Source organism: Pan paniscus, chromosome 9 (genome assembly GCF_029289425.2).
Source record: "Pan paniscus chromosome 9, NHGRI_mPanPan1-v2.0_pri, whole genome shotgun sequence".
NCBI classification, from domain to species: Eukaryota; Metazoa; Chordata; class Mammalia; order Primates; family Hominidae; genus Pan; species Pan paniscus.
Genome location: NC_073258.2, coordinates 95,016,022 through 95,033,011, shown reverse-complemented (window position 1 = coordinate 95,033,011; position 16,990 = coordinate 95,016,022). Strand labels below are relative to the sequence as shown.

At 42.5% G+C, this 16,990-nt stretch overlaps 1 protein-coding gene across 3 annotated transcripts in view; it reads right to left on the bottom strand.

The window, feature by feature from the left end:
• The window catches only part of PANX1 (pannexin 1), a 155,049-nt gene that overhangs the window by 103,360 nt on the left and 34,699 nt on the right, over positions 1-16,990 (bottom strand). For all 3 annotated transcript variants that reach the window (XM_063608756.1, XM_063608757.1, XM_003813789.6), the window contains exon 3: positions 383-606. In XM_063608756.1, coding sequence (XP_063464826.1) covers positions 383-606 — 224 coding nt within the window. The remainder of the gene's footprint in view (positions 1-382; positions 607-16,990) is intronic.

Below are 16,990 nucleotides of genomic sequence, written 5' to 3'. Positions count from 1 at the left end.
TCATCCTTTGCTCAGCTGCCTTGAAATCCTCTGTGCGTCTCCATTAAGGAGTTAAATAGATCAAAGCAAGCAAGCTTCATATAGCACCTCAATCTGTTACCCCTACAAGAACTGCATTTTTAAAATGAGAAGGTAACGTTTCACTCATCAAGGGAAAGAGTCTTGACAGAAGGATAAACAAATGGGTGGGATGGGTCGCAGTGAGATTTGGGGAGAGTGGACATCCCGGGATACTACAGGCTGTCACTAGGTGCATGACGTCCCCCTGCTTCCACTCCTGCCCCGCCTCCTAGCAATGAGAACTCTGGGCCCAGACTGGCAGTAGAAGGGCAGAGAATTTGTCCTACAAAACCCGATGAGCTGCCTGCTGGGGCTAAGTTACCTTTGCCCTAAGTTCTCGGTAACACCTGGAACTGAGCAGGCTCCATCTCTCATGTCAAGGTCACGCACACTCTTTGCAGCCTTAATTGCACGGTTGTAAACTTTGTCAAGTTCTTCCATGATAAACTTCAAGTCCGAGCAAATATGAGGAGCAGCTGCGAAACGCCAGAACAGTGGGGGCAGGTACAGGAGGATCGCAAAGAGCAGCAGGATGTAGGGGAAAAACTGAAAAACAAGAGAACAAATCATGGGCTTAACAAACCCCCCATGCAGTAACCTATGGCGCCAAGTGATGCTCTCATTTTCTCACATCTTGAGACAAATGTGCATTGTGGAAATTGGGCTCATTCCCTAATAACTACTTCTTATGGCTAAATTCCCCTGTCCAGGTAATACCTGTCACAGGTAACTACCTATTTTTTTTTTCTTCCATAGGTATTAATTTGAAGTAATCAGCAACTGCATGGTGACACATGGTGTGTACGTTCTAATCACAGAAGGAAAATAAAAAAATAAAATTACTCCCGTTCCCTGAACAAAATCCCAGTTAAGAAACCTGCAGCTATCACGAAGGCTTCTGCTGGGTTTTTGTTAATTTTTATGGTTTTAAGAAGCAACTAAGGCATACGGCTCCATTTTTGCCCTCCTCTGGAATCTGGGAAAATGCCAAAGAAACATGTAACTTCCCCCAAAACAAATTAGAAAAGCTTCGACTTCAGTGATTCAGTAATCATCCCAATAAGACAGCTGAAATAAGCAGTTGAATTCACAGAATGCAGAATGAATGTGGAACAGACTTTGAAGGCAGTCCAACACCCTCATTGTATAGTTGGATAAACTTGGGCTCAGAGAGGCCATCCACAACGGGCAAGGGAATCAAGAGGAGAGCATCCACATCAGGGTGCAGACACACACCAAACAAGAGGGGATTCACACGTCAGAGAGGGTGAGGAGCACCCCAGTAACCAGGACCACCAGTTGGTCAGAGGTGGCTTAGCCTCAGCAGAAGACTTAGGAAGACTGTAAATTGCAGTCAGTGCAGATCTGAATTGAAGCTCAGCATTGTGGCCTTGGGCAGTGAGGTCACCGAGTCTCTGACCCTCAGTTTCCTTATGTATGAAATGGTCATGGAATAGAGGTGTCATGAAGATTAAAGGAGATAATTGATGGAAAATGCTTAGCAAAGGGCCTGGCATAGAACAGGCACTCAAACACTCCAGGTAACCACAAAAAGGTTAGCTAGGTGGACACGTTATGTTCAGTCCTCACAGCAACCGTGGCAGGGACTCTATAGATGGCTCCATTCTGCAAATGGGAAGAGAAAGCCGGGAGCAGCTTCTGGCCCCAGATCACAAAGCTGGTAAGTGAGAGTCAGACTATGTTGCCAACCTCTCTGACCCCAGAGACATCTTTTTCCAATCTAACACACTCTCAATTACTTTACTCCTCTGGAAAACTTCTCCTTACTTTTGGATGGGTCTATCTCCACCATTTCTCAGAGTTGTAATGGACGAGGCCATGATGGCCGTAAGTTGACATGAAACCCTCCCCCCAAAACATTTCTGGGAGTGGACGGCAGCCCCCACAACATGGCCCTCACTGTAATTTCAGATGTACACAGCATTCCCATAAGGCCCTCACTCAGTTTCCCCCATTGCTAATGACTCATATTTCTGTGATATATTTGTTAAGACTAAGAAGCCAACATCGGCACATTATCAGAAACTAAACTTCAGACTTTTATTTGTCAAGTACAGTAGTAGTTTTTCCCCTACTGTCCTCTTCCTGTTCCAAGATCCAATCCAGGGTACTCACTGCATTCAGTTGCCATGTCTCCCTAGACTCCTTGGTTTTGTGACAGTTCTTCAATCTTTCCTTGTTTTTAAATGCATAAAATAATATATATATAGGTTCACAAAGGAAATAGAGCACTGGTATACAGTTACCAAAATATTAATATTTTGCATCCACTTCTTTATTCATACTTAAATTAGGATCTAGCAGATGATCTAACAGCTATTGAAACTTTGAAGTAGTGAAGAGTAAACGATATTCCAGGATATCTGTGATTTTCTGTGGGTGACAAACTCACAGGTACTGCTAATATCCCTATGGACTGTTGCCTACATAAAAACTTTCTTAATGCTAAATTTTAGTTGGAAGTGAATAAGAAATAAAGCTGTCATATATTTTCCTATCCTAGTTTGCAGGCCTCCTGTCACTATCACAGACCCACGTAAGGAATCTCTGCCCCAGACGCAAGAGAGAAATAAGCACAAATGACCCCAAAACTTTGCAAAGCCCTCTTACCAAGACAGCTGCTTTACTTTGGCATTCTGGCACGGGATGAGGTGTTTCAAAAGTATTAACCCAATTTGCAAAGGGCTGCTACACAATGACACACAAAGCAGGCTGTGATTAGCTGAATTTTGGCTGCATAATTCATAGCTGGCTGTGGGGAGAAGGAATGTTCATTTAATTCTTGCCCAATCGGAAGGGTGCCCATTAGTTTAAAAACATAACTGCATGACACAGAGTTTCTGCTGCTTCCATAACCACGAAAGCCAGGCATTCTATCTGGGAACCACAGGGAGAAAACTTTTTCTAACATGGGCTTGTGAAACATCTGTATAAGTCACTTTTGTTTCAAAGCTATTTGAATAATGGCATTTCACTTTGAACTGTTCCCTTGAATTAAAAAGTGACTATTTACAGTCTGTGGTATTTTTAAACATGCCCAAGTGGTACAATAATTTGGTACAATAAGTGGTACAATGAATAGCTCAGCATAGCTCATTGTAATTAGAAAAACAAATTACATATTGGGTGTAAATTTCCCTAAAATAGCCTTGTACCTTGATCACCACTATAATAACATCATTTAATGCCCCATCTCTTGGTTTTCTCCACACTAAAACCTCTTTTTATTTTTTTTCCCACCAAAATAAAAAGGCAACTTTCAGTGAGTCTATAAAAATGCAGTAAAACAAGAAATAAGAATCCAAAAAAACACAAAATTACAGTCTTTAATTTCAAATAAGAAATATGGAAAAGCTGCAGGGCTTTGAGGGTGCATCTGCAGATGGAAACAGCTTTGTTCATAAGCTGCGTCAACTCCACATTAGGCCTGGGATGCTCAGCATCTCTTGAAACCATGATGGCACTATTCTGCATGATGTTCGAGTGAGTATTGAGCTCTTCCAAGAACAGGGAAACTTCTCAAATCATTGTGGGACCAAGCAGCTGTCCAACTACAATTTTCAGTTTATCTGCCTTAAAAATGTGTGCTGTTTCTGGAATGGGTTATAGTTAAAACAACAGAAACCTCCAGATGGAAGGAACCTAGAGGGTGAGCAGTACAACTTCCCTCCATATTCAAATCCTCTCTACCTCATTGAAGGCAAAGAACCATCCAATTCGGACTGAACAACTCCTCCCCTAAAATGCATGTGACCTCATCTTAGGGGATTAAGTGCAGATGGGTAAATTCACTCAAAAACATCTCCTGGGGACCTGCTATGTGCTAGGCAGTGGGCTGGATGCATGGCCCCCACAGACTAGGCACAGAGTCTGCCCCAAGATTACACAGGACAGGTGGGAACACAAGCTGATAATTAAATCATCAAAACATGTAGGTACTAAGCACTGAGGGAACAGAAAAGTCCCTGGGGAGGTGGTCAGGGACGCTTCATAAAAGAGGTAACACCTGAACTATGTCTTAAAGTACAGTGCGGCAATAAAATAAAGCCTTATGTTAAGACTCAGCACAAATGTCACCTCTGTGGCCCTTTGGAATCCTCTTTCCTCTGCTTGGAATCCTTTCCTCCTTGTTTGTCTGTTGAATTCTCACTCATCCAGAGCACCAAGGTAAATGAACAAGCCTGTGAGTGAGGAAGTAGACAGAGCAGAGGCTGGAAGGGTGTGCTGGGTTGAATACTGCCCCCCAACCCTAACTGATGACCACCTGGAACCTCAGAGTGTGGTACTGTTTGGAAATAGGTCTTTGCAAATATAATTAGTTAAATTAAGATAAGGTCATGATAAATTAGGGTGGGTCCTAATCCAATGACTTGTGTCCTTATCAGAAGGCCAAATGAAGACACAGAGACAAACAGGAAGAAGCCTGTGATGACAGAGGTAGAGACTGGAGTGATGCATCTACCACCCTAGGAACACAGAGGACTGCCAGCAGCCACCAGGAACTAGAAGAAAGCACATCACAGACTCTCCCTGAAAGCACCAAAAGGAGCCAATTCTGGCAACACCTTGATTGTGGACTTCTGGCCTCCAAAACTAGGAGGAAATACATTTCTGTTGTAATTTGTTATAGCAGATCTAGGAAACTCACAAGAAGTGTAAGCAGAGACTGAATTAAGAGGGCCACAAATTCCCACACCATACACAATGGGGTACCACTGGTAGAGGGCAAAATCAAATATATTCCAGAAAACCACTACAGAGGCAAAGAAGAAACACATGGGAAGGAGAGAGACCAGGCAGGAGGTCACTGTGGCAGAGAGGCAGGAAGAGAAGACAGATCTGACAGCAACAGATGGGGGAGACATACACTTCAGTGTCCACACAGAAGAGGGGGACGGAAAAGGAGAAGAACTGAGGATCACGCCGGGTGTGTAGCTCATGCAAGGGCACGACGGGGTGGAACCTTCAGGTGAAATAAATGAGGAGTCCCAGATTCAGAGCAGACGGGAGTGAGGTGGGAGGCAGACCTGAGAAGATGAGAAATTTTGAATATGAGATACCTGCAGTCAAAACGCCCTGGTTTGTAGTAGATAACTGAAAATAAAGGAAAAGAATCTAGCTGTACAATTCAGGATTTGGCAGCACATATGTGGTCAAAGCCAACTGTATGGTTAAGATCATCCTAGGAGAATGGGCAGAAGGAGAAGACCAGAAGACCACGAACAGGCCTGAGACCCTATAACATTTAAGGGTCAGGCAAAAAGCGAATCTTGGAAGAAATGGAGAAAAGCAGTCAGAAAGTAGGAAGTAGGTAAACCAAGAACATCCTGCACTGGGGAAGTGGAGTAAAAAGATGCATGAAGGATGTCTGTTCTGGCTATATGCTGTTCAGGTAATACCGCACTTACAGACAATCCTAGACAGCGGGAGTCAAGAGTGAACAGCTACCCCAGAAAGCTAATGTGCACTCCCTGAGAAGCTTACAGAAGGCAGAAAATACAGATGGCATGGCTTCTATTCAGCACCAAAGGTGCTGTGGTTTGCATTGGGTGACATTCTGGAGTGCAGCTGGAGGGAACCCATCATGGGGAGAGCCCTGGAGAAGACAGCGAGCAAAGTATCTGTTCACAGAAGGAGGAAAAGATGCCTACCAAGATAAGTAGAACCAAGTGACAAGGAGCAGCCTTCCCACGGATCTATGAAATGCAATGAATTGTCCTATGAGGCAAGGAGCTCCCTTTCAATACAGTTTGTGATCATCTGGGAGAGCTTGAGTATTCCAGATTAAGGGTCCATAGGGTTTTCTTGTAAAGGGCCAGAGAGTAAATATTACAGGTTTGAGAGCTACATGGTCTCTGTTGCAGCTGCTCAACTCTGCCATTATAGTGCAAAAGCAGCCACAGATAATGTGTGAACAAATGGGGCACAGTTGTGTTCCAATAAAATTTTATTTACAAAAACAGGTATGGACTGATTTGGCTCAAGCATGTGTGTCCTAGTCTGCCAACCCTGGCTCTGGATTCTTGCTTCTCAAAGAGTGGTGTGGTCCATAGACCACAAACCTCAGTTATCACCTGGCAGTCTGTTATAAATGCAGAATTGCAGGTCCGTATCAGACCTGCTGAATCAGAGCCTAAAGTTCAACAAAATCCCCAGGTGATCTGCATGCACAGAGAATTTGAGAAATGGTGTAGATGGGTGGTTCCCACATTGTACGGCAAGATGGGCTCACATTAGAATCTCCTGGGAAGCCGATAAAAACCACATTCCTGACCTTAACCACAGAAGCTCCAACCTAATGGCCTGGATGGCCTCGGGAGCCTGAATTTTCACAAGGCCACTCTGGCAATGCTAAGGTTTGGAAGCCTCTGGTCTGAAAGCCTCAGAGGATTCCTCCAGCCAAGTTTCTATGAGTCTACTTAAGAGAAATAAAGATTTGCCCACTCTCTTAATTTTGTTCTTGTTTTTCTTATTGTTTTTTTCAGTCAAAAACGGACTTTCCTGTTTCAGAGAGAAATCTTACTAATAGTTGCCTCCTGCATTCTAAACTTGAACAAAGGGAAGAGAACACTCAAAGGAAAAAAAAGCCAGTTCTCAAGCAGTGTTAGAGCGCCACCTACTGGGTGGCCCCCCTGACTGTACCCACATCTCCAGCAAAGGCCTCACAGTCTGTCCTTAGAGGTCATCAGTAGTGCATGGAGTGGGAGAGAAAGGGAGGAGGAAGACAGGGAGAAATCAAAGGCGGTTGGGGAGAAATGACACCATTGATCATACCAGTGTCATACCAGTGCTGACTTAAATATTACACTGAATAACTTCTTTGGGGTAACTGAGCTCTCCTAACTTCAGCATCAGAATTAAATTGAGAAGTGCTGAATAAACCCTGTGCCTCTAATCCCCCATCCTTTGTCAGGATGCTCCTGGAGAACCAAGTCTGGTTCTGAACAGGACACACAGCGACCTCACTGCCCTCTTCCCTTCCGCATATAGTCTTCAAGCACCCACTATGGACTACGCATTGTCTCAGGGGTACATGGATAAACAAGGCATGGTCATGGTCTCTGCCTGCATAAAGCTTACAGTCTTAAGAGATAAAGAATTAATAAAGCAGAATTATGGCAAGATATTTTCATGTCAAGCTTCCATTTTATTTGAAAGTGCTTGGGGAAGGCCTTGGAGGGCAGGAGGCAGAGATAGGGAGTGGGATGCCTGAAGTTAGTTTCAAGTGACAGCAAGTTCAGAATAAGGTGGCCACAGGAACTCATGATGGAGATGGAAATGGAAAGGAGGTAAAAGTTCTTGCAGATGAGACAGAGACTGAGGCTAGATGTGCCATCCAGGAGGACACAGAAGTCACCTTGGGGTGATGAAGGAGGATGAGCATGACTGAGTCCTGAATGAATGAGGGGTGACTGGGAGAATGATAGCAATGAGGAGGGCATGGGGAAGGCATAGCCAGTATCCAGAACAGCTAAGGAATTGAGTTTTCTATGAAGAAACAGTAGCAAGGTAAGAAATACAGGCATGGGAAGAAATTACACAAGTCCATGAGCACACTGAACTGAGGACCTCCTGGGTCAACAGTGGGCTCCCCTGCTGGACAGCTCTTCTGCCAGAAAGACTCTCCTTGTGTTGAACTGCAGCTCATCAGCAGGTGACCATCACCTACAGGCTACAGTCCAGAATTCTCAAGCCACAGAAGTTAGAACTGGACCTTCTCACATGGGAAACATGTCTGAAATCTGAAGGAGGCTGTGGGCTCACCTGCCATCTGGCTGTGCAACCTCAGAAAAGGCACTGATCACTCTGGCCCTCGGAGCCTGAATGAGAGGACCCTAACAGCTTAACAGTCCCGAGTCTGCTCAGTGTGGAGAAGCCACAAGAAAACCTTTTTATCTTTGAAAGAGAATCCAGCAATTCCACTTTGGGGTATGTATCCAAAAGAAACAAAGTGAGGACTCGAACAGATGTTCACAGCAGCAATATTCACAATAGCCAGTAAGTGCAAGCAACCCAAGTATGCGCTGACGAATGGATAAACAAAATCTCGTACAAATTTACAATGGGATGTTATTCAGTCTTAAAAAGGAAGGAGATTTTGATGTATGTTACCACATTAATGAACTGTGAAAACATTTTCTTAAGGGAGATAAGCCAGACACAAAAGGACAAATACTGTATGGTTTCACTTATATGAGGTATCTAGAATAGGCAAATGCAGAGACAGAAAACAGAATGGAGGTTGCCAGGGGCTGGGGGGATGGGGAAATGGAAAATTACTGCTTAATGGATGCAGGTCTCAGTTTGGGAAGATGAAAAATTCAGGAGATGGATAATGGCGATAGTTTCGCAACAATGTAAATGTACTTAATGCCACTGGGCTATATACCTACAAAGAGAAAGGTAAATTTTATGTTAGGTATATTTTATCAAAAAAGAAAAAGAAAAACTTGAAAAAGAGATCAACGTAGAAATAAAGCAGCTGCGATTACTGAATCTGGCCTAAGAAAGCCATGCACTAATATTCCTATCTGGTATAGGTTTTATTTCTCCAGTTAGGCTGAATCTTCATTTCTCTCTAACTCCTGGCATTACCAACCAAATCCCACAAATTTGATGGCTTAAAACCACAGAAATTTTTTCTTTCATGGTTTTAGAGGTGAGGAGTTCAAAATCAAGGTGCTAGCAGGGCCATGCTCCCTCCCGAGTCTCCATGGCAGGATCCTCCCAGCATCTTCCAGCTTCCAGTCGCCCCAGCATTCCTTGGCTTGGCAGCATAACTCCAATCCAGCCCCCTGTGGGCATGCGGCTGTTTTCTCCCTCAGTGTCTTCATGTTGTCTTCCCTCTGAGCATGTCTGTGTCCAAATTCCCCTCTTCTTATGAGGATAGCAGTCATACTGAGTTAAAGGCCCACCCTACTGCAGTAAGACCCCATCTTAACTAATTACATCTGCAATAATTATATTTCCAAATAAGGTGTCACAGTTTAGGGCACACTGGGTTAAAACTTCGACATATCTTTTGGGTGACACAATTCACCCCATGATACCACCCAAATGTAGAGTTAGCCTAAGTCTCAGTCCTCACCTTACTCGCACTCTTGGCAGCATCTGACACAGGTTATCACATTGACACCATCTTTCTTTACAAGATACCCTGCCTTTCAAGCATACAGCACACTGTTTAACTTTCCTTATCACCCCACCTCTCTGTGTCTCCTCTGTTGACTGGTCCTACCCCACCCTCTCTCCATGTTGGAGCAGCCCTCAGACCTTGCCCCTGTCTACATATAATCACCCCCTAAGAAACCCCATCCACTCCTATAGCTTTAAACACTATTTTCTGACAATCTGCCATATCTATAGCTCTACTCTAGCCTGCAATCTCCAGATACCATATCTCACTGCCCACCTGACACATCCTCTGGACCACAGCACCTGATTCAACATGTTCAAGCAGAACTCTTTGATTTTCCTCCAAAATCTGCTTCTTCACCAGGCTTCTTCAAGTGTCATGAAGGTGTCATTCCATCCGGTGCCTGAAACCTTGGTCATGTCCTTAATCCTGATCTTTCTCTCATCTTCCCATGTCCAATCAGCACATCTTGTTACTTCCGTATCTTAGAAAAGATGCCCTGAGTCTTAGAAAAGATGCACTTCCCACCTCCGCTGCTGTCACCCTAGATCTCAACTGCTGTCACTCTAGACCAAGGATCAGCAAACTGCTGGCTCTGAGCCAAATCTGGCCATAAGCAATCATGTCTACTCTGCAGAATTAAGTAGCTGCGACAGTGACCATGTGATCTGCAATGACAAAAAACTTTATGATCTGGCCCTCTGCAGAAGTTTGCTGACCCTGGTCTAGGCCCTTGATGTCACTTTCGACTATCCTTTTGCGTGATCTTCTAATCAGCAATAAGACATAAGAGTATTGCTTTTTGTTTGCTCTTTGCCTTCTTGGACAAAACTGCTTCTTTTCCTTTCTGTTCCCTAATTAGAACCCTCACTCTGTGCTTACGAAGTGGCTCTCCCTGCCTCTATTCCCTCCTGTACACTGTTACTGAGGCTTAACTCTTGGAACCGCCAAGTTCACCCTGCTCAGGTACCTGCAATGTCTCCCGCTGTCCCCAGCATTTAGCCCATACATCTGGTTAGTTTTCAAAGTCCCCTGTAACCTAGCCTACCCTGCGTCATAGTTACTCAAGGCCCCAATGCCCCCAACAGGCCACGCCTCCCCCAGAAAGTGCTTCCCACCCTTCCAGACAGTGCTTTTTTTGTGCTTTTGGGCCTGTATTTTCCTTCCAGTTGTCACCCAGCTTGTTCCTCTCTCTTCTGGTTATCAGGAAGAGAGAGTTTATGAAAAGGGAAAAAAAAATTGTGAAGAAATTGTCTAATCATCTTCATTTCCTTACCTGCCATTCACTCTTCACCACAGCCATCTGCTTCCCACTTCTCCACTAAAATCATTCCTGCTGGATCCCCAATATTTTCATTAAATCCAGTAAGTTGTATTTCTCCCAGACTGCATTGGCTTCTCTGCAGCAGCATTTAACAGAGTTCACTGCTGTCTGAAACACTCTCCTTTTACCATTTAGCTGATTATTCCCTGTCACTGCCTTCTTCCATGTTTATTTTTTCCACTAAACAACAAGCTCCTTGATGAAGGGACCATGTCATCTGTGGCTTTCTGCCACTGCACATACATTCCAGCGTATGGTAGGCCCTCAATCAACGTCACCTGAAATCAACTGTGACTAAATGTTTTCAGCTCAAGAATTTCTATTTGATTATTTTGGTGCAGTTTTCAGTCAGTTCTCCGTAAAAATCTCCATATAATCATAATTCTTTGAATATATGATTAATGATTAGTTAAAATGCATGGTTGATCAATCCACTATCTGGATCTCCAACAGGTTTGTTTCTATTTCTGATTTTTTTCTTGGTTTTCTTGTACATCTAGTTATTTCCTAGTGAGTGCTGAATATCATATGTGAAAAACCTGAGCAAGAATTTGACAGCACGTAAGAGGAGGCAGAGCAAAATGGCTGAATTGAACCCTCCAATGATTGACCCCCGTTAGGAGATAGACAATATAAAAAGATATAAAGTATCCATGCAAGAAAGCACCCTCCTAAGAACTAAAAAATCAGAGGAGCAATCACCGTACCTGGTTTTAACATAACAATGAAAGTGGCATTGAAGAGAGTAGGAAGTATGGTCTTGCACTGCTTACACCACCCCTCCCCTAAACCCAGGCAGTGCAGTCTGGAGAAAGAATCCATGTGCTTGAAGGAGGGAGAGCAAAATGAGTATGCGACTTTGCACTGGAACTCAGTGCTGCCTTGTCAAAGCCTCACACACCACCAGGCAGACTTCTGCCAGGTCCCACAAAAGAAGCATTTAGACCAGCCCTGGGCCAGAGGGGAATCTTCTGCCCCAGTGGGAGAAAAGTGACTCCTGCTGGCTTCACCACCAACTGACTAAAGTGACTTAGGGCCCCAAATAAATCTGAGTGCCAATCAGGACATAGTAACTGTAGGCCTTGGACAAGCCCTGGTGCTGCACTGGTCTTAGAAGCAGTGGGCTTGGGATGTGACCCAGTACGACATTAACTGTACCAGCCATGGGAACACCTGCATCACCTCTCTCCCAACTCCAAGCAGTGCAGCTTGGGGAGAGATCTTTCAACTTGGGCAAAGGAGAGGAAAGAGTACAGAGGATACTGTCTTGCAACTTAGATATCAGGCTCAGTCACAATAAAATAAAGCACCAGATAGATGCCTGATATAATATGCAGGTACGAGAAGGTTAAAGGACACAAAGAAGACTCAACCCAAGCAAGACTACCTCAAGGAATACAATAATCCAACTTTCAAAGGTGAAGGACAAAGAAAGGATCCCAAAAACACCAGGTGAAAAGACGCAAATTACATATAAAAGAGTTGCAAGATATCTGGCAGCAGACTTTTCAGTGGAAACCTTACAGACCAGGAGGGAGTGGGATGACATATTCAAAGCACTAAAGGAAAAAAGCTTCCAACCTAGAATATCATCACCAGCAAAGTTATCCTTCAAACATAAAGGTGAAATAAAGACTTTCCCAGACAAACAAAAGCTGAGGTATTTCATCAACACTAGAACTGTCTTATGAGACATGGTAAAAGGAGTTCTTCAGTCTGAAAGAAAAGGATGGTAAGGAGCAACAAGAAATCATCTAAAAATACAGACTCACTGGTAAAAGTAAGTACACAGACAAATACAGAATACTCTAACACTGTAATTGTGGTATGTAAACCACTCATACCTTAAAATGAAGACCCTAAGGTAAACGTATCAAAAATAATCATAATTACAACAAGTTGTTAGGAGATACACAATATAAAAAGATATAAAGTGACAAGAAGTCAAAAGCGAGGGGGGGATGAAGTTAAAGTCCAGAACTTTTTAGTTTTCTTTTTGCTTGTTTTTTTACTTTCATTGTAATTGGAATTAAGTTATCTTCAGTTTAAAATAATTGGTTAATAACATAACCAATAATAATAATAATAGTTATTACTATTATATTATTTGAAACAGAGTTTCACTCTTGTTGCCCAGGCTGGAGTGCAATGGTGCGATCTCAGCTCACTGCAACCTCTGCCTCTTGGTAAGTTCAAGTGATTCTTCTGCCTCAGCCTCCCGAGTAGCTGGGATTACAGGCATGCACCACCACGCCTGGCTAATTTTGTATTTGTAGTAGGGACAGGGTTTCTCCATGTTGGGCAGGCTGGTCTTGAATTCCTGACCTCATGTGATCTGCCTGCCTCGGTCTCCCAAAATGCTGGGATTACAGGCGTGAGCCACTGTGCCCGGCCACATAACCAATTATTTTAAACTGAAGATAACTTAATTCCAATCACAGCCTCATGTGCAGCCTCATGGCAAACAAAGTAAAAGCCTATAATAGATACACAAAAAATAAAAAGCTGAGAATTTTTAATTGGAGCATTTAGTCCATTTACATTTAAAGTTAATATTGTTATGTGTGAATTTGATCCTGTCATTATGATGTTAGCTGGTTATTTTGCTCATTAGTAACAAACCTGCACGTTGTGCACATGTACCCTAAAACTTAAAGTATAATAATAATAAAATTAAAAAATTTAAAAAAATAAATAAAAATAAAAAGCAAGAAATTAAAACATACTACCAAAAAAATCATTTATACACAAAGGAAGACAGAGAAAAAGGAAAAAAAGAGAAACTAACAAAACAACCAGAAAACAAATAACAAAATTGCAGTAGTAAGTCCTTACCTATCAATAATCACATTGAATGTAAATGAACTAAATTCTTCAATCAAGAGAAAGAATGGCTCACTGGATAAAAAACCAAGACCCAACCAAAGGCTGCTGACCAGAAACTCACTTCACCTATAAGACACATATAGGCTGAAAATGAAGGGCTGAAAAATATATTCCATGTAAACAGAAACCAAAAAAGAGCGGGAATAGCTATACATGTATCAGATAAAATAAATCTCAATACAGAAACTGTAAAAAGATAAAAAGTAAGTCATTATATAATGATAACGGGATCAATTCACTAAGAGGGTGTAACAATTGTAAATATATAAGCACCCAATGCTGGAGCACTCAGATATATAAAGAAAATATTATTAGAGCTAAAGAGGGATAAAGCCCAATATAATAATAGTCAGGAACTTCACACCCGACTTTCAGTATTGAGCAGATCATCTAGACAAAAAATAAAGAAATATCAGGCTCAAGCTACACTGTAGGCCAAATAGACCTAACAGACATTTACAGAACATTTCATGCAATAGCTGCAGAACATTCTGCTCTTTAGCAAATGGAACATTCTCACAGATAGACCACATGTTAGGCCACAAAACAAGTCTCGAAAAATTCAAAATAATTGAAATCATAAAAGTATCTTTTCTGACCACAAGGTCAGAAATCAATGACAAGAGAAACTTTGGAAACTAAACAAACACATGGAAATTAATATGCTCCTGAATGACCACTGGGTCAATGAAGAGATTAAGAATAAAGTTTAAAAATTTCTTGAAACAATGAAAATGAGAACACAACATACCAAAACCTACTGGATATAGCAAAAGCAGTACTAACAGGGATGTTTAAAGCAATAAATACCTATATCAAAAAAGTAGAAAGACTTCAAATAAACAGCTTAATGATAGATCTTAAAGAACTAGAAAAGCAAGAGCAAACCAAACACAAATTCAGTAGACTATTAAAGAGCAGAAATAAAATTGAACCCAAAAAAATACAAAACATCAATAAAATTTAAAAGTTGGTTTTTTGAAAAGACAAAATCAACAAACCTTTAGCCAGACTAAAAAAAAAAAAGAAAGACCAAATAAATAAAATTAGAGACAAAAAAGGAGACATTATCATTCATACCACAGAAATTCAAAGGATCACTAAAGACTTATTATGAGCAACGATATGCCAATAAATTGCAAAACCTAAAAAAAAATTGATAAATTTCTAGACACATACAACCTACCAAGATTGGACCATGAATAAATACAAAACCTGAATAGACCAATAGCAAGTAACAAGGGAGAGGCAGTAATAATAAGTCTCCCATCAAAGAAAAGCCCAGGATCTGATGGCTTCACTGCTAAATTCTACCAAACTTTTAAAAAAGAACTAATACCAATCCTACTTAAAGTATTCAAAAAAACTGAGGAGGGAATAATTCCAAACCATCCTTAGAGGAGGGAATAATTTTATAAAGCCAGTCTTACCATGACACCAAAATCAGACAAAGACAAGTAAAATTATAAGCCAATACCTCCGATGAACATAGATATAAAAATCCTCAATAAAATCCTAGCAAACTGATTCAATAACACATTAAAAAGATCATTCATCACAACCAAGTGGGATTTATCTTAGGGATGCAAGGATAGTTCAACATATGCAAATCAATAAATTTGATACATCACATCAACAGAATGAAGGACAAAAAGCATATGATCATTTCCACAGATGCCAAAAAAGCATTCAGTAACAGTCAACATCCCTTCATGATAAAAACCCTGAACAAACTGAGTACAGAAGGAACATACCTCAATATAATAAAGAAGACTTACAACAAACCCACAGCTAGTGTCACAAAGAATGGGGAAAAACTGAAAGCCTTTCCTCTAAGATATGGAACAAGGATGCCCACTTCTAACACTTTCATTCCCTGATTTGCTCATTATACATTCTATGCTTATATCAAAATATCACATGTAGTCCACAAATATGTACAAATATTATGTAACCATAAAACTTAAAAATTAAAATTAAAAGTAAGAAAAATAAGCCAGGTGTGGTGGCTCACGCCTGTAATCCCAACACTCTGGAAGGCCAAGATAAGTGGATCTCTTGAACCTGGGAGTTTGAGACCATTTCTACAAAAAATAACAAAAATTAGCCACATGCAGTGGTGCATGCCTGTAGTCCCAGCTACTTGGGGGGCTGTGGCAGGAGGACTGCCTTACACCCAGGAGATTGAGGCTGCAGTGAGCCATGTCTGTGCCACTACACTCAGGCCTGGGTGACAAAGTGAGACCCTGTCTCAAAAAAAAAAAAAAAAAAGAGAGAGGTTGGTGGAGCCACGATGGCCGAATAGGAACAGCTCCAGTCTAGAGCTCCCAGTGTGAGCGACGCAGAAGACAGGTAATTTCTGCATTTCCAACTGAGGAACCGGATTCATCTCACTGGGGAGTGTCAGAAAGTGGGGGCAGGACAGTGGGTGCCGTGCACCCAGCGTGAGCCGAAGCAGGGCGAGGCATCACCTCACCCGGGAAGCGCAAGGGGTCAGGGAATTCCCTTTCCTAGTCAAAGAAAGGGGTGACAGATGGCACCTGGAAAATCAGGTCACTCCCACCCTAATACTGCGCTTATCCAACGGTATTAGCAAATGGCACACCAGGAGATTATATCCAGCGTCTGGCTCGGAGGGTCCTATGCCCACGGAGCCTCGCTCATTGCTAGCACAGCAGTCGAGATCAAACTGCAAGGTGGCAGCGAGGCTGGGGGAGGGGCGTCCACCATTGCTGAGGCTTGAGTAGGTAAACAAAGTGGCCAGGAAACTCGAAATGGGTGGAGCCTACCACAGCTCAAGGAGGCCTGCCTGCCTCTGTAGACTCCACCTCTGGGGACAGGGAATAGCAAAACAAAAGGCAGCAGAATCCTCTGCAGACTTAAATGTCCCTGTCTGACAGCTTTGAAGAGAGTAGTGGTTCTCCCAGTATGCAGCTGGAGATGTGAGAATGGACAGACTGCCTCCTCAAGTGGGTCCCTGACCCCCGAGCAGCCTAACTGGGAGGCATCCCCCAGTAGGGGCAGACTGACACCTCACACAACCAGGTACTCCTCTGAGACAAAACTTCCAGAGGAAGCATCAGGCAGCAACATTTGCTGCTCACCAGTATCCCCTGTTCTGCAGCCTCCGATGCTGATACCCAGGCAAACAGGATCTGGAGTGGACCTCTGGCAAACTCCAACAGACCTGCAGCTGAGGGTGCTGACTGTTAGAAGGAAAACTAACAAAGAGAAAGGACATCCACACCAAAATTCCATCTGTACATCACAATCATCAAAGACCAAAGGTAGATAAAACCACAAAGATGGGGAAAAAACAGAGCAGAAAAACTGGAAACTAAAAATCAGAGCACCTCTCCTCCTCCAAAGGAATGCAGCTCCTCACCAGCAACAGAAGAAAGCTGGACGGAGAATGACTTTGACGAGTTGATAGAAGAAGGCATCAGACGATCAAACTACTCCGAGCTAAAGGAGGAAGTTCGAACCAATGGCAAAGAAGTTAAAAACCTTGGAAAAAAATTAGACGAATGGCTAACTAGAATAACCAATGCAGAGAAGTCCTT